General features: G+C 44.0%; 1 protein-coding gene across 1 annotated transcript in view; it reads left to right on the plus strand.

Annotated features, from left to right (window-relative positions):
* LOC124712496 (translation initiation factor IF-2-like) overlaps positions 1-18,314 on the plus strand; it is a 131,966-nt gene that overhangs the window by 98,630 nt on the left and 15,022 nt on the right. Inside the window, exons 3-4 of the mRNA XM_047242792.1 lie at positions 3,271-3,437; positions 17,847-18,105. Coding sequence (XP_047098748.1) covers positions 3,271-3,437; positions 17,847-18,105 — 426 coding nt within the window. The remainder of the gene's footprint in view (positions 1-3,270; positions 3,438-17,846; positions 18,106-18,314) is intronic.

Consider the following 18,314-nt stretch of genomic DNA (forward strand, 5'->3'; position numbering starts at 1 on the left):
TTTAGAACACAATGATCACAGACAGAACTCAACATAAATATCGAGAGTAGTTATAACTTTTCATAATCAAGTAATTTAGTATATTTCAGCTACTTTCAATGGGGGTGAGGGGGGGCCTTTAATCTAGACCACTGTAGTAATGCAAATGAAACACACTTTCATAATGCTTCAGTCCATAACCGCGGACTGCTACGATCGCAGGTTCGAATCCTGCCTCGGGCATGGATGTATATAATGTCATTAGGTTAGTTAGGTTTAAGTAGTTCTAAGTTTTAGAGGACTGATGACCTCAGATGTTAAGTCCCATACTGCTCAGACCCATTTGAACACTTTCATAAACAATCTAAAGAAAGCCAACTTAAGAAAACTGCTTACTTTTTCTTTAAAAAGGAATGCCACACATTTCTATTCCTAATTAGGCGGCAATCGTATTCTTTATCATTAGAGCAATTTGATTAATGAAAACAGTTTCTAAACAGTATCTGTTTCTAGTTGTGTATTTACGTAATTCTAAATTTCATGTCCGATAGGCGACCTCCTTTAAGCATTTCACGGTTAAAACTAGGAAAATCCTAACAGAAGGTAACATTGTACTGCTGCTATATACTATTATCGGTTAACAAAATAGTTTCAGAACATGAACGAGGGGCAGTGATAGTGTTATAGCTTAAGCTTCCGTACTGTTAAGCAGAAGTTTCCTTTCTAGTGACGTTGTTTTAGCTCCTATTTGTTCTTCTTTCCCCATGCAATTCTAACAGTGGTCTTTTGTAAATGGAACTCTACCTTCTGCTTTCTGAATTTACGTACAGTATTACTCTATCAGCAAATGTATTAAGAGATTTTATACATAATGTATAACTGTAAATTGATTGCATTATGAGTAGCCTTGCAGATGAATTTTTCATTCTTACTTTAATGAAAAATGCTGTTACTTAGCACAAGCAAGGCGTAGTTCTTACGTGCATGTATTTAGCACCCTCTGCATCCCGACTTTTCCTTGTCGCTTGAGCCTGTACCTGTGAGCATTTCGCCTTTGTCTCTCGCATGATTAATATTTACGTTATGCATATATTTTATGCTTTGGACTCCTGTTATAATTTTATGTAGACAAGAGCCTTTACCTGTAGGCGAATACATTTGTGCATTTATTCTGACGTAAGGTGAGTGTAATCTGTCTGCTGTCGTATGTGATGTTTCTGGCTTTTGTTTCGGTTTTATGTATGACAAGAGCCGCTCGGCCTCAGCTAATACAATTTAACATCATGTTATGTAACAATTGAATGCGCTTACCTCATAAGTATTTCTCTATTATTAATATTTTGTTGTGTATGTAAAAGAGTTTTGAACCGTTTATATACATTTTTAGGGTCCATTCCTTCTGAAAAATATAACTTTATAACTATCGAAACCTCGGTCAACAGCTAAATAAACCTTTAGTTTGCAACTGGTTGGCTGGTTTTTTCAAGCTCTTCTTTTTCTATTGTAGACAGATCCAGGGATCATGCTCACCGTGGAAGTACCTCAGCATCGCGGAGGTAGTTTGTAGAGACACGACCATTTGTGGACAAGCACTGAGCAGTTGAAAAATGGCGCCATAATCCTGTCACATGAGGGATAACACAAGACGACGCAGCGTGTCCGTGACGTACTCTTATGCCGTCAGAGTTCACTCAGTCGCTATTAGGCGTGGCCTGAAGTCAAACGCCATGGCCCCCAACACATTGCCGTCAGGAGTAAAACTGTTGTGTTTCTTCAAAAGATTGGAAGGATGGGACCTCTCCTCAAGTCGCTCCCATATTCGCCGACGACCGCCATCCAGGATATTACAGAACCGCGAGTCATCACTGAACACAATGCGACGACATTCACCAGCATTACATGCTCGCTGGTCATAGCACGATTCCAAATGCTTCCGTTTGTGTTGTGGTGTTAATGGCAGCCAACATACGGAACGATAATTCCCTGCTGTTACAAGACGACATACAGGTTTACAGGGAGTCCATTGCAGATACGGAGGGATCACGACGTGCTCGATTCAGAATACGACGGTGGTCAGACATGGTAGGATGAAACCCTGACGAGAATGTCTGCCTTCACGTTCCCGCACAGTCGAACATCAACCCAGTGCCACGTATGAAAACACTTCGGATCTGAATAGTGCACAATTCGGCCAGCCGGCCAAATGGAGATCCACCTTTCACAGCCCAAAGGTGCTGACGTCGCTGTCTCACATCAGCATGTTGCGTATTCGTGTCCTTCACAGGGATAACTCAATATCTGATATTGGTCACGTCTCTTATACACCTTTACAGGGCTGGTAACCACAGTAATGCCGTTATACTTGTCACAAAGAACTGAGACTCTAATCATATTCATACACTACTGGCCATTAAATTTGCTACAGCACGAAGATGACGTGCTACAGACGCAAAATTTAACCGACAGGAAGAAGATGCTGTGATATGCAAATCATTAGCTTTTCAGAGCATTCACACAAGGTTGGCGCCGGTAGCGACACCTACAACGTGCTGACACGGGGAAAGATGCCAACCGATTTCTCATACACAAATAGCAGTTGACCGACATTACCTGGTGAAACGTTGTTGTGATGCCTCGTGTAAGGAGGAGAAATGCGTACCATCACTTTGATAAAGGTCGGATTGTAGCCTATCGCGATTGCGGTTTATCGTGTCGCGACATCGGTGCTCGCGTTGGTCGAGATCCAATGACTGTTAGCAGAATATGGAATCGGTGGGTTCAGGAGGGTAATAGGGAACGCCGTGCTGTATCCCAACGGCCTCGTATCACTATCAGTCGAGATGACAGGGATCTGTGTGTGTGTGAAAAGGGAGACAGAGAGAGAGAGAGAGAGAGATAGAGAGAGAGACGGAGGGAGAGAGAGAGAGAGAGCTCTGTTTGACGCAATGCCCAGGCGTATCAAGACCGCTATTACGGCCAGAGGTGGTTGTTCTGGGTACTGATTTCTCAGGATCTATCCACGCAAACTGCGTGAAAATGTAATCACATGTCAGTTCTAGTATAATATATTTGTCCAATGAATACCCGTTTATCATCTGCATTTCTTCTTGGTGTAGCAAATTTTAATGGCCAGTAGTGTATTTACTAATGTTGTGTCGACTGACAAGTTGCACTGACATACGAGCGTGTCTTCTGGGTCATTTACTTGTTTTGGCGGGCAGTGTATTTGAAATTCTGGAGAGGTGCGTTGCAGCACGGGTGGTAATCGCGATGTCTTGGCTGGCTGTGCAGGAAGGAACACCGCAGTGTAGCGGACGAGCAGCAAGAGGAGGAGGACGAACAGGGACCGCTGCGCTACTACGGCGGCGCCTCGGGCATCTGGGACCCTACCACTGGGCGGCGCATAGAGGAGCACAGGGCGCCGTCCGACACGGTCGCCATCCAGCCGCCTCCAGAAGGTAGGGCGGCGAAGCGTCTGGAAGTGTCCCAGCAAGGGGGCAGCAGGCCCTGGGGCAGTGAAGTCGCGCCACAAGTCTCTACCACCAGACAGCAACTGATATAATTGTTTTTTTTTTTTTTTTTTTTGCAAGTTTCAAATTGTCTATTTAATTTTATTGTTTCCTTACTACTGGGTTGCTATAATTAATGTACAGCTACTCACGGAGGTCCAGTGTGTGCTATAACTATAGTATGGCAGTGAAACTTAGCATACATGCTAACGCATTAATGCAGAACCAAATTATGCTGGAAAAAAATTACTTCCAATTTTCGCCACCAGGCGCAAATCTGGCGCTATGGATGCAAGAAAGAGGTATGGCAATGTTTCCATATGTAATGGATTAGGGATGTTATTAGGGCAGGGTGAGTACACACACAAACACACACACACACACACACACAAAATAAAACCGAGCGAGGTGGCGCAGTGGTTAGACACTGGACTCGCATTCGGGAGGACGACGATTCAATCCCGCGTCCGGCCATCCTGATTTAGGTTTTCCGTGATTTCCCTAAATCGCTCCAGGCAAATGCCGGGATGGTTCCATTCAAAGGGCACGGCCGACTTCCTTCCCCGTCCTTCCCTAATCCAATGAGACCGATGACCTCGCTGTCTGGTCTCCTTCCCCAAAAACAACCAACCACAAAATAAAAATAAAATAAATCCCTAAACCTACTGTCACCCTCTCTCTCTCTCTCTCTCTCTCTCTCTCTCTCCCTCCCTCTCTCTCTCTCCCTCTCTCTCTCTCTCTCTGTCTCCCTCTTCACATCACACACACACACACACACATAAAGAAAAAAGAATCACTAACACCTCTGAAAGATTCAGAACAACCGCCAGGAACACATCCAATAGTTCCACTGTCAGTCATCTTGTTTTTACACCTTCGAAAGTTCCATGTGGCTTTTCGCGGATGATGCTGTACTATACAGAGAAGTGGCAGCATTAGAAAATTGCAGCGATATGCAGGAAGATCTGCAGCGCATAGGCATTTGGTGCAGGGAGTGGAAACTGAGCTTTAATATAGACAAATGTAATATATTGCGGATACACAGAAAGGAGGATCCTTTATTATACGATTATATGATAGCGGAACAAACACTGGTAGCAGTTACTTCTGTAAAATATCTGGGAGTATGCGTACGAAACGATTTGAAGTGGAATGATCATATAAAATTAATTGTTGGTAAGGCGAGTGCATGGTTGAAATTCATTGGGAGAGTCCTTAGAAAATGTAGTCCATCAAAAACACTCGTTCGACCTATACTTCAGTATTGATCATCAGTGTGGGATCCGCACCAGGTCGGGTTGACAGAGGAGATAGAGAATATCCAAAAAAGAGCGGCTCGTTTCGTCACAGGGTTATTTGGTAAGCGTGATGGCGTTACGGAGATGTTTAGCAAACTCAAGTGGCAGACTCTGCAAGAGAGGCGCTGTGAATCGCGATGTAGCTTGCTGTCCAGGATTCGACAGGGTGCGTTTCTGGATGAGGTATCGAATATATTGCTTCTCCCTACTTATACCTCCATAGGATATCACGAATGTAAAATTAGAGAGATTAGAGCGCACACGGAGGCTTTCCGGCAGTCGTTCTTCCCGCGAACCACACGCGAGTGGAACAGGAATGGGAGGTAATGACAGTGGCACGTAAAGTGCCCTCCGCCACACACTGTTGAGTGGATTGCGGAGTGTAATTGTAGATGTAGATGTAGAATTGTTCCACTGCCCACCATGTTTCCTTTACAGTGACAGTGGTAGTGACAACTCAACATATAGTGTTCGACAGTGATGAAGATGATTAAAAGGAAAACGTAAGTGAAACATTATGTAAATAGACACACACATAGAATTAAATAATTTCAGACATAGAAATAACAAGTTTTCAAATCGTAATTTTGGCTTAAACAATTTGTCTACTTTAAGCTATAAGTGGCTGCAGATGACAGACTGTGCAAATAACGGTCACTGTAGAAACACAACACATCAGAAAAACCACACCATGTGTTAAAAAGTTATGAATTCGTAATTTATGTGTTTTTTTCAAATACCTGTAATTACAATTTAAAAACTAATAGCTACATGTATACAAACAGCAATGAACACTCGTTATCTTTAACAGATGGACCATAAAAGCCCACTGAAGAAGCTGCAACTGCAGTGAAACATGTTTGGGCTAAAAACAAAAAAAGTGTTTTGCTAAAGACGGACCCTATCCAAAAACATACATATTGTTAAAGCAAACACGGAAGAAAAGAGCTTCAACCCCAAGATGATTACCGCTTTCTCAATTTGTTCAGTATAAGCACCTGAGACATGCAAAAAATGGTTCAAGTGGCTCTAAGCACTCTGGGACTTAGCATCGGAGGTCATCAGTCCCCTGGAACTTAGAACTACTTAAACCTAACTAACCTAAGGACATCACACACATCCATGCCCGAGGCAGGATTCGAACCTGCGACCGTAGCAGCAGCGCGGTTCCGGACTGAAGCGCCTAGAACCGTTCGGCCACAACGGCCGGCTTTCAACATGCACTACTAGAGACATTGATGAGATGCTGCATCCGAAGTGATCAACAGCTGCTCGCAGCAGTTCCGGCGGAATGTGATTAACGCGTTCCTGTATAATGGCCTGCAGATCTGCTAAAGAGTGAATGCGACCCTGGTAAAGGCAATCTTTCAGATATTCACAAGTACAAATGTCACATTGATTCACATAAGGTGATCTTGCAGGCCATGTATCTGGAACACCTCTGGAGATAACACTTTTGTGGAAGACTGCATTAAGCAGATCTTTTGCTGGGCGAGCGACATGAAACGTTGATCCATCTTGCATGATAACAGTGGTTTCCACATAGTTGCGCTCTTCCAAAGCAGGAATCACATACTCTACAAGGAGGTCTAGATAACGTGCAGACGGCACGGTATACCTGTCAGGCTTTCTGGGTGTATTCTCTTCAAAGAAGAACGGAACGACTACAAAGGTGCGCCGGTCGGAGTGGCCGAGCGGTTCTAGGCTCTACAGTCTGGAACCGCGCGACCGCTACGGTCGCAGGTTCGAATCCTTCTTGGGCATGGATGTGTGTGATGTCCTTAGGTTAGTTAGGTTTAAGTAGTTCTAAGTCTAGGGGACTGATGACCTCAGATGTCAGGTCCCATTGTGCTCAGAGCCATTTTTTACAAAGGTGCTTCTCAATCCACGCAGCCGTGTGTGGGGAGTGCAATGGCTCTTAGTGCACAACAGGTGGTTTAACAGTATTCACTGCACCCTGTAATGCAAAATGCGCCTTGCAACTCTATACACTATTGCCCGGCCAAATACCATCCGTGCCAGAGACCGAAGAGTAAATTCAGGACGTTCTACATCTACATCTACATTTACACTCCGCAAGCCACCCAAAGGTGTGTGGTGGAGGGCACTTTACGTGCCACTGTCATTACCTCCCTTTCCTGTTCCAGTCGCGTATAGTTCGCGTGAAGAACGACTGCCAGAAAGCCTCCGTGCGCGCTCGAATCTCTCTAATTTTACATTCGTGATCTCCTCGGGAGATATAAGAAGGGGGAAGCAATATATTCGATACCTCATCCAGAAACGCACCCTCTAGAAACCTGGACAGCAAGCTACACCGCGATGTAGAGCGCCTCTCTTGCAGAGTCTGTCACTTGAGTTTGCTAAACATCTCCGTAACGCTATCACGTTTACTAAATAACCCTGTGACGAAACGCACCGCTCCTCTTTGGATCTTCTCTATCTCCTCCGTCAACCCGACCTGGTACGGACCCCACACTGATGAGCAATACTCAAGTATAGGCCGAACGAGTGTTTTGTAAGCCACCTCCACGTTGCCGCAGATCATGAGACTTTAGTTGCTGCTCTGTCTGGCTCTTATGTGGGTACCTGCGCAAAACAGACCTCAAAACCTTCCGGACATTTCTCGTGACATGGTACGAGAACTAGCGCAACCCGGGGAACGTGGTTTTCAAATTTCATTGTCATGTTCTGTAAACCATTTAATAACACCGACCCTCTTCTCAGACCTTTCAGTTAGCGATACTCTCTCGACGCTGCTTGTAATTGCTGTCGTTTAAATAAATTAGCTTAACTAACAATGCACGGTCTCTATTCTCCATAAACACACCGTTCACTCACTTTACGGCTTGTTAAATGACAACACAGATTTCATACCGTCATACAAACAGCGTACAGCGCCAGATGTGGACCTGGTGGCCACAACTGGGACTGAATTTTTGCAGTGTAAATCGGTTCCGCATTAATGCAGTACCGTATCTACCAATGTTTCATTGCTATACGATAATTATAGTCCACAATGGACCTCCGTGAGTGCCTGTTCCTAAATTATAACCACATGGTATTTTGGTGTTAAAGTGATTTCTCTTATTCGAACTTCTGGACTGAGAGGTCGTGGTCCGAATATAAAACTATACCATAGTGTTTCGTCCTCATCTGTCGATTTCTCTCTTAAGATGTCTCCCGTAGATGGTAACGAAATTTCAGTCAATAGTTTGGCCACAACTGGGACTGAATTTTTGCAGTGTAAATCGGTTCCGCATTAATGCAGTACCGTATCTACCAAAGTTTCATTGCTATACGATAATTATAGTCCACAATGGACCTCCGTGAGTGCCTGTTCCTAAATTATAACCACATGGTATTTTGGTGTTAAAGTGATTTCTCTTATTCGAACTTCTGGACTGAGAGGTCGTGGTCCGAATATAAAACTATACCATAGTGTTTCGTCCTCATCTGTCGATTTCTCTCTTAAGATGTCTCCCGTAGATGGTAACGAAATTTCAGTCAATAGTTTGGTATATCGACCACTGCCTTAATCATTTGTCATTTAATTTTGAATTTTGCGTTCAATTCTGGAATCTGACTTCAATCACAAACAAATATTTGTTCACATCTAAAATGCCGGCGCTACTCAGATGAAGTGATTGACCCAAGAGAGGAAGCCGTGGAGTGCCACAACAAACCAGAAAGAAGACTGGTAAGAAAATGAAATAGTGAACAGTACGGTCTAGGTTTTACACCATCTTATAAATACATTCGCAACTTATAAATGAATGGTAGCTTGAATCCAAAGGAATCTCATCTACTGTGGAGCGATGTCTGCTAAAAGCGTTTTCATATTCAAACCCATGTGTTGAACAACTGCTACACCACCTTTTTACTAATTTATTTAATACAGTAATTATTAATCTGCCAGAAAATAAAAACCACAATTGGATAGCCATGCTCGCTATAAATTTAAGTCCTTCGCCGCATTTTTGTCTATGTATGAAGGCTAATCTCAGGAACTATTGGAGGGATTTTGATACGGTTTTCACTAATAATTCACAATAAAGGTTTGTGTGTATAGTTACGTATTAGAAACAAGTTATCCGGCTGTTGATACTTAGTGCTATCCGTGTGAAGCCGGGTGGGGCCCCTATTTATGTCATATATTAGTACGTATGAATATAGGAGAAAATCCTCTTGTTTCATGATCGTGTGAAATAACTTTCATCTTCATGAAATTTTGCGTGACTATGAAATTTTGTCAGTTTGTATCTTTCCATGGATGACAGTCTAACATTTCATGCTGGCAACATTCTGTGTTTCTTTCACACTGAAAAGATTTTTTTTTATTAATCTTATGGGACTTAACTGCTAAGGTCATCAGTCCCTAAACTTACACACTTCTTAACCTAAATTAGCCTAAGGACAAACACACACACCCATGCCCAAGGGAGGACTCGAACCTCCGCCAGGACCAGCTGCACAGTCTATGACTGCAGCGCCTAGACCGCTCGGCTAATCCCGCGTGCCTGAAAATATTCTATTTTCAGATTAGCTCTGGCGCACTCAGTAGATCTCCGTCCTTCGATTACCAGGATTGCACAGCAACTATTCATCATAGGGACTTGGATAATGACAGCGGTACACGCAAAGAAAAGAAGTATTTAAACGTATGTAAACATCCGATGTATCAAGGATAGTCCCCTGATTGGACATATGACATAGTTCCTAACTAACTCTACCTTCCGTTATGAAGCCAGAACCTGGACTGGTCATACAAACTGCAACTGATACATGTATTGCTGCCTGCGTAAATCCTTTTATCAGTTCGATTACTTTTTAATAAAATTAACTTTTTGCTGACTTTCAGCGTATCATTTGGATATTTGTTCACTTTTTGACTGCGAGGTTATCACTTGAATATTGCCATGCTCATACAGCAGTGGACAGTGAAAGATTTGCGTCAAGGAGTAATGTAGAGATTTCTAACCGCCTCTTATGTCTAGCCCCAATTCATGCAGGAGATTCCACTCACTGTCCTATAGCTTCCTGAAATCAGAAGTACGCAATATCGTGTTATTTGTAATCATCTGCGTTTGTAGCACTAGTAATAAACGTCTAGAAAGCGTCCCCTAGCAAATAGAATGAAATAAAACTACATAAAGCAAGTATAGCCGTAACAAGACTTGTCACATTTAGAAAATGAAACAGTCTGAATTACGGGTCCTGAAACACACCAAAGGCCGGCCGTAGTGGCCGTGCGGTTCTAGGCGCTACAGTCTGGAACCGGGCGACCGCTACGGTCGCAGGTTCGAATCCTGCCTCGGGCATGGATGTGAGTCATGTCCTTAGGTTAGGTAGATTTAATTAGTTCTAAGTTATAGGCGACTGATGACCTCAGAAGTTAAGTCGCATAGTGCTCAGAGCCATTTGAACCATTTTGAACACACCAAACGATTGTCGCGTTCCAGTATCAGTACATCTCAAATCCTGCAACATTGACTGCGCGTCAAAACAAGATCCGTTGCTGTAATTACAAAAACAGCCTTTCTCTCCCAGGAGTCTCGTAGAGTTCAGCTGGCCACAGCTATGAATTTGGCTGCCTTTCACGCAGTGAAGGGGACCTTCGCTATGGAGATGTCCGGCGTCGAGAAAGGTTCCGTGTTGTTATTACCTTCCTAAGGCTCCTCTCACCGCATTTTTGACAATTACTGGTGAAGTGTGTCTCTACCGGAAGAGCTCTGTATTCCATCAACCAAACAGGCGAAATACAAATCAGCTCAGACGCTTTTCTCGGTCATGACCTGGAAGGACGTCAACATGACCGCAATATCGCGGCCGTGAGCACTTACGCTATCGGTCGCAACTTACTCTCCTACCATTCCCACAGATATATTGTCAACATATTAACAATATTGGTATACTTGTCACTAATTCAGGCTATGTAATATAACATACTCCTCACGTATGATCATCCGCAGAATCGTAACTAAGTGAACATGTTTCAGAAGATGTAACAGGAAAAATTAGTCTGTATTATATTTCATGGTCTACAGATCCTAACATTAGAACATTCTTCTCTGCATTCAGAACCTTATTTCAAATACTACGGTGTACACCATTATTTATTTCATGATGTGTTTCTATTGGTATTTCTCTTGCATTACATATGGGTTATTACCAGTACAATCATAGGGTTTCCGTCTTCTCGATACTTTACTTTACTTGGTTATCTCTAGCATGATAATAATTCCAATCCCAAAGAAAGCAGGTGTTGACAGATGTGAAAATTACCAAACTATCAGTTTAATAAGTCACAGCTGCAAAATACTAACGCGAATTCTTTAGAGACGAATGGAAAAACTGGTAGAAGCCGACCTCGGGGAAGATCAGTTTGAATTCCGCAGAAATGTTGGTACTGACCTTACGACTTATCTTGGAAGGAAGATTAAGGAAAGGCAAATCTACGTTTCTAGCATTTGTAGACTTAGAGAAAGCTTTTGAAAATGTTGACTGGAATACTCTCTTTCAAATTCTGAAGGTGGCAGGGGTTAAATACAGGGAGCGAAAGGCTATTTACAATTTGTATAGAAAGCAGATGGCAGTTATAAGAGTCGAGGGGCATGAAAGGGAAGCAGTGGTTGGGAAGGGAGTGAGACAGGGTTGTAGCCTCTCCCCGATGCTATTCAATCTGTATATTGAGCAAGCAGTAAAGGAATCAAAACGGAAGTTCGGAGTAGGTATTAAAATCCATGGAGAAGAAATAAAAACTTTTAGGTTTGCTGATGACATTGTAATTCTGTCAGAGACAGCAAAGGACTTGGAAGAGCAGTTGAACGGAATGGACAGTGTCTTGAAAGGAGGGCATAAGATGAACATCAACAAAAGCAAAACGAGGGTAATGGAATGTAGTCGAATTAAATCGGGTGATGATGAGGGAATTAGATTAGGAAATGAGACACTTAAGGTAGTGAAGGAGTTTTGCTATTTGGGGATCAAAATAACTGATGATGGTCGAAGTAGAGAGGATATAAAATGTAGACTGGCAATGGCAAGGAAAACGTTTCTGAAGAAGAGAAATTTGTTAACATCGAGTATCGATTTAAGTGTCAGGAGGCGTTTCTGAAAGTATTTGTATAGCGTGTAGCCATGTATGGAAGTGAAACATGGACAATGAATAGTTTGGACAAGAAGAGAATAGAAGCTTTTGAAATTTCGTGCTACAGAAGAATGCTGAAGATTAGATGGGTAGATCACTTAACTAATGAGGAGGTATTAAATAGGACTGGGGAGAAGAGAAGTTTATGTCACAACTTGACTAGATGAAGGGATCGGTTGGTAGGACATGTTCTGGAGCATCAAGGGCTCACCAATTTAGTACTGGAGGGCAGCGTGGAGGGTGAAAATCGTAGAGGGAGACCAAAAGATGAATACACTAAGCAGATTCAGAAGGATGTAGGCTGCAGTAGGTACTGGGAGATGAAGACGCTTCCACAGGATAGAGTAGCATGGAGAGCTGCATCAAACCAATCTCAGGACTGAAGACCACAACAACAACAACGTAGCACAATAAACAGAACACTGCACTAGCCACAGTCACCTTCATGGTACTGATGCACACTTTCAAATTCATAGCCAGTACTTAAGTATGTTCCCCAAATACTCATGTGTATAGCTCACAAATTTGAGATTCGAGATAATGACGGTACATTAGGTCTTCATGGGTGGACAGTGAGGAACAAAGACGAAAGATGATCTCGTGTGTTCTTCAGGATAGTGTTCTATTCCGCTGGCGTAACGAATAACGTTAATACGAATCTAACACTTTGGAGAGATGATTAAATGCTATTATGAAATGCAATACAAAAATATCCAGTGAGATCTCCGCAAAATATCTCCATTGAACACACATCGACAACTGCCTGTTAATGAATAACAACTAAAGCCTGAAAAATACAACAGTGTGCGAGAACACAAGGTGTTAACGTTGCAGTAGATCTGTCATTGGTATGAAAAATACAAGGTTTATGTGCAGAGGAAGGATATTCTGGTATCGCTGAAGATTTGTTAGATATCGCCTACAGAACATTTATACTACCCATACTTGAATATTGCTGAAGTATGTAGATTGTTATCGATTTAAAGTAACATGGGATAGGGAACGTAAGCACAGAAAACGTCGGCGGGTATGTTCAAAGATTATTTGAGTTGCAGGAACTTGTATAAAAACACCTAAACATTTTCTAAAGTGTTCTTAGGTACAAGTGAGTACGGTTTCCATGATTAAATCTACGAGTGGTTTTGAGCTTGGAAGATAAGCGCGCCGGACAAAAAATTAATGACCCTAACGACGTGAGGGTAACACAGTGACAACACTTACGCTGAAGTGCAAAAGTCATGGGACAGCGGTAGGCAAATACACAGGGGATGGTAGTATCGTGTCCACCTGGTATGACGATGCATTGGCGGAGCTTTCATTTGCACAACTCAGGTAATTCTTTTGGAAAGTTTTTCGACATGACTATGACCGCACGACGAGAATTAACAGACTTTGAACGCGGAATGGTAGTTGCGAAACGACGCATAGGACATTTCATTCAGAAGAAAGGTAAGGAGTTCAATATCCCGAAATCCACACTGCCAAGAGTTTGCCGATAGTATCACATTTCAGGCAATGCCTCTCACCACGGCAACGTAGTGGCCAATGGCCTTCACTTAACGACCAAGAACAGCAATGTTTATCTAGAGTTTTGAGCTCTAACAGACAAGCAACACTGCGTGAAATAAGCACAGAAATCAATGTCGGATGTACGACGAACATATCCACCAAGGACAATGCGGGAAAATCTCGCGTTGATGGGGTATGACAACAGATGATCGACGCTAGTGCCTTTCCTAAAAGCACCACTTTTCCTGCAGTGCCTTTCCTGAGCTCGTGACCATGTCGGATGAACCCTAGACGACTGGAAAACCGGGGCCTTATCAGTTTCCAATAGCTAAGAGCTGATGATAGGGTACAAGTTTAGTGCAGACTTTACAAAGCCATGGACCCAAGTCGTCGGCAAGGCACTGTGCAAGCTGTTGGTGGCCTTATGGTGGTACGGTTGTGTTTACATGGAGTGGAGTGGGTCCTCTGGTCCAAATGAATGACTGGTAATTATTATGTTCGGCTACTTGGAAACCATTTGTAGCCATTTATGGGATGTCACAAAGCCACAGTTTTTGGCGACTGGTTTGGAGAACATAATGGACAGTTAGAGCGAATGGTTTGGTCACCCAGATCACCCGACATAAATCTCACCTAACAATTATGCGCTGTAGTCCAGAGGTCGGTTTGTGCACAAAATCGTGCAGCGGCAACACTTACGCAATTATGCACGGCTATGGAAGCAGCACGGCAAATATCTCTGGAACAGCAACAGATACTGAAAACGTTTTTCACAGGTATGAGTGTAAGGCATAGGGTCATGAAAGAAAATAATATGAGACATTGTAATACGTAAGCAAATATTATTGTTAACACAAATTTAAGGTTCTTTTTAAATGGACACTCCATATTATTTTTTACGCAATCAATGAAATGAAAAATCACAAATAGAATGGCGTTGATGGTATCGAAATTCTTCAATTACATTGCGAGAAATTGCAAAGCGAAGTTGACGCTTGAAGTAAACAAAATGCGCCACTATTGCACATCCCGACACGGAAGCTTGAACCCCACGTTGCTCGTAATGGTGATGTAACTGACGTACTACGATGCAACAAATTCTGTCCTTACTGCTATTTTCACCGTTAATAAGTGAACCGGATACAATACAAATGTCCAATCATACACAATGCAAATAAGGAAAGATTTTGCGTGCTTTACTGATCTTACTACAGTAGTAGAATGGACTTAACGGTAACGAAGAACCCAATATCATCAGCCAGGGTACACATAATTAATGCCTGACCAAGATCTAACAGAGAGGTAAATGGTAGTTGTACGTAATTCTGTGACAGGATGTATGCATCGTTGCGATTCCACTTACTAACAGTGTAAGCAACAGTAAGTGCAGCTTTTGTTGCATTCTAGTAACTCAATTGCCTCGCGATCACGAGCAACGTGGGATTCACACTTTACATCTAGGGATGTGCAGTAACCGCACTTTCCGTTTCTTTCGAGCGTCAGCTTCACTCTGCAGTTTCTCAGTATGTAACTGACGTATTGCGACGCAACTAACGCCATTCTTTTTCTGATTTTTCGTGCTATTGATTGTGTAAGAAATAATTCAGGGTGTCCATTAAAGAAACATATGTTTACGTTGAAAATAATATTTTCTTATGTTTTAGAATATCTCATATTCCAGGATCAAATTTTCACTCTGCAGTGGAGGTTGCGATGATATGAAACTTCCTGGCAGATTAAAACTGTGTGCGGAACCGAGACTCAAACTCAAGACCTTTGCCTTTCACGGGCAAGTGCTCTACCATCTGATCCACCCATGCACAACTGACAACCTCTCTTCACATCTTCACCTCAGCTTTGGAAGGTAGGAGACGAGGTACCTCAGTCGGTAGAGCACTTGTCAGCGAAAGGCAAAGGTCCGGCTCAAAGTTTTAGTTTTAATCAACCAGGAAGTTTTAAAGTCTCATATTATTATATTATTTACCATCATGAACTCCTACCTTACATTCACACGCGTGAAAGCTGTTCTTCAATATCTATCGTATATATATATATATATAAATGGTTCAAATGGCTCTGAGCACTATGGGACTCAACTGCTGAGGTCATTAGTCCCCTAGAACTTAGAACTAGTTAAACCTAACTAACCTAAGGACATCACACACATCCATGCCCGAGGCAGGATTCGAACCTGCGACCGTAGCGGTCTTGCGGTTCCAGACTGCAGCGCCTTTAACCGCACGGCCACTTCGGCCGGCTATATATATATATATATATATATATATATATATATATATATATATATAGATAGGTACAGTGGTCCCAGGTTATGCTGACGGACGAGTCCAGGTATAGTGTGAACAGTGATTCGCGCCGAGTTTTCGTCTGGTGAACTCCTTAACGTCCTTGAAGGGGACCTGTATGCAGGTTGTGGTTTGATGGTGTGGGGTGGGATTATGATTGGTGCATGTACACCCCAGCATGTCTTTGTCAGAAGAACTGTAACAGTTCAGGTGTATCGGGACGTCATTTTGCACCAGTATGTCTACCTTTTCAGGGTAGCAGTTGGTCCCACCTTCCTCAGGATGGATGATAACGCACGGCCCCACTGAACTGCCATCGTGGAGGAGTATATATATATATATATATATATATATATATATATATATATATATATATATATACTCTCATGTTCACAAATTAAGGATACTGCTGATACATGGTGAAACAACGCTCTGGTGGGCGGTTTGCGGGTTTAAATCACCTCGGGGTATGACCATGCAGTGCATTTGACCTGTGGTCGTCGCACGGTGGCGCTGGCAGCAGTCCACATACGCAGAGGTGTGTTGGTGCATGTCAGAGTACGGTGCAGCGAGTAAGTGAGCAGACGTTCTCAGACGTGCTAATGATGACTGTGTGGTGAAAATGGCTCAAAGAACATATACTGATGATATTATGAGGGGTAGAATAGTAGGGCGACTGGAGGCTGGTCAAACACAGTACGTCGTAGCACAGGCCCTCCATGGGCCACAAAGTGTTATCTCAAGATTATGGCAACGATTCCAGCAGACAGGAAACGTGTCCAGGCGCTACAGTACGGGACGTCCACAGTTTACCACACCACAAGAAGACCGATATCTTGCCATCAGTGCCCGCAGACAGCCACGGATTACTGCAGGTAGCCTTGGTTCAAATGGCTCTGAGCACTATGGGACTTAACTGCTATGGTCATCAGTCCCCTAGAACTTAGAACTACGTAAACCTAACTAACCTAAGGACATCACACACATCCATGCCCGAGGCAGGATTCGAACCTGCTACCGTAGCGGTCACGCAGATCCAGACTGTAGAGCCTAGAACCGCTCGGTCACTCCGGCCGGCCGCAGGTAGCCTTGCTGGGGGCCTTACCGCAACCACTGGAACAGTTATCTCCAGACACACAGTCTACAGACGACCGAACAGACATGGTTTATTCGCCCAGAGACCTGCAAAGTGCATTCCAATGACCCCTGGTCAGAGGAGAGCCCATAAAGTCTGGTGTCAAGAACACAGTACATGGTCATTGGAACAGTGGTCCCAGGTTATGTTCACGGACGAGTCCAGGTATAGTGTGACCAGTGATTCGCGCCGAGTTTTCGTCTTGTGAACTCCTTAACGTCCTTGAAGGGGACCTGTGTGCAGGTTGTGGTTTGATGGTGTGGGGTGGGATTATGTTTGGTGCATGTACACCCCAGCATGTCTTTGACAGGAGAACTGTAACAGTTCAGGTGTATCGGGACGTCATTTTGCACCAGTATGTCTACCTTTTCAGGGTAGCAGTTGGTCCCACCTTCCTCAGGATGGATGATAACGCACTGCCCCACTGAACTGCCATCGTGGAGGAGTACCTTGAAACAGAAGATATCAGGCGAATGGAGTGGCCTACCTGTTCTCCAGACCTAAGACCGATCGAGCACATTTGGGATGCTCTCGGTCGACGTATCGCTGCACGTCTTCAAACCCCGACGACACTTCAGGAGCTCCGACAGGCACTGGTGCAAGAATGGGAGGCTATACCCCAGCAGCTGCTCGACCACCTGATCCAGAGTATGCCAACCCGTTGTGTGGCCTGTGTACGCGTACACGGTGATCATATCCCACATTGATGTCGGGGTACATGCGGAGGAAACAGTGGCGTTTTGTAGCAAATGTGTTTCGGGACGTTTTTCTCAACTTATCACCAATACCGTGGACTTACAGATCTGTGTCGTGTGTGTTCCCTATGTGCCTATGCTATTAGCGCCAATTTTGAGTAGTGCCACGTTGTGTGGCACCACATTCTGCAGTTATCCTTAATTTATGAGCATGACTGTGTATATATGTGTGTGTGCGTGTCACCCTTGAGAGTGCCGCCCGTGGTTGCAGGTTCTTCGGTGGCGGAGGCTCGCCCCGTGGGGCTGAGCATCGCTGGGATCGGCGGCGTGGCGGCGAGCCGCCCCCAGGGCATGGCGCTGGTGGGCCCCGGGGGGCTGGCCATCTCGCGGCCCGTCGCCACCGCCATCGCCGGCGTCCCCGTGGGTGAGGCCATCGTGGGCCCCGGAGCGGGCGTGGGCGGCGGCGGAGGCGGCGCCGGAGGCGGCAGCGGCGGGGACGTCGGCGACGGCAGCGCTGGCAGCGGCTCCAGGTACTAACTGCCGCAAGTACTGGCTATGGCGTCGCCTCCCGTGCTTCACACCCGAGACTGCGCCGACTTGCTGCCCCTTTCGAACGGTTGAAACCAAATGAAAATTATATCTAAATATGGAGATTTGTGTATTCTGCAGCCCATCAAAGTTATTTAGCTATAAAACTCTGCTTGTGTGTAAAATCCGAAGGCTTTCAAATCTATGGACT

Source organism: Schistocerca piceifrons, chromosome 8, assembly GCF_021461385.2.
Source record: "Schistocerca piceifrons isolate TAMUIC-IGC-003096 chromosome 8, iqSchPice1.1, whole genome shotgun sequence".
In the NCBI taxonomy this organism is placed as follows: domain Eukaryota; kingdom Metazoa; phylum Arthropoda; class Insecta; order Orthoptera; family Acrididae; genus Schistocerca; species Schistocerca piceifrons.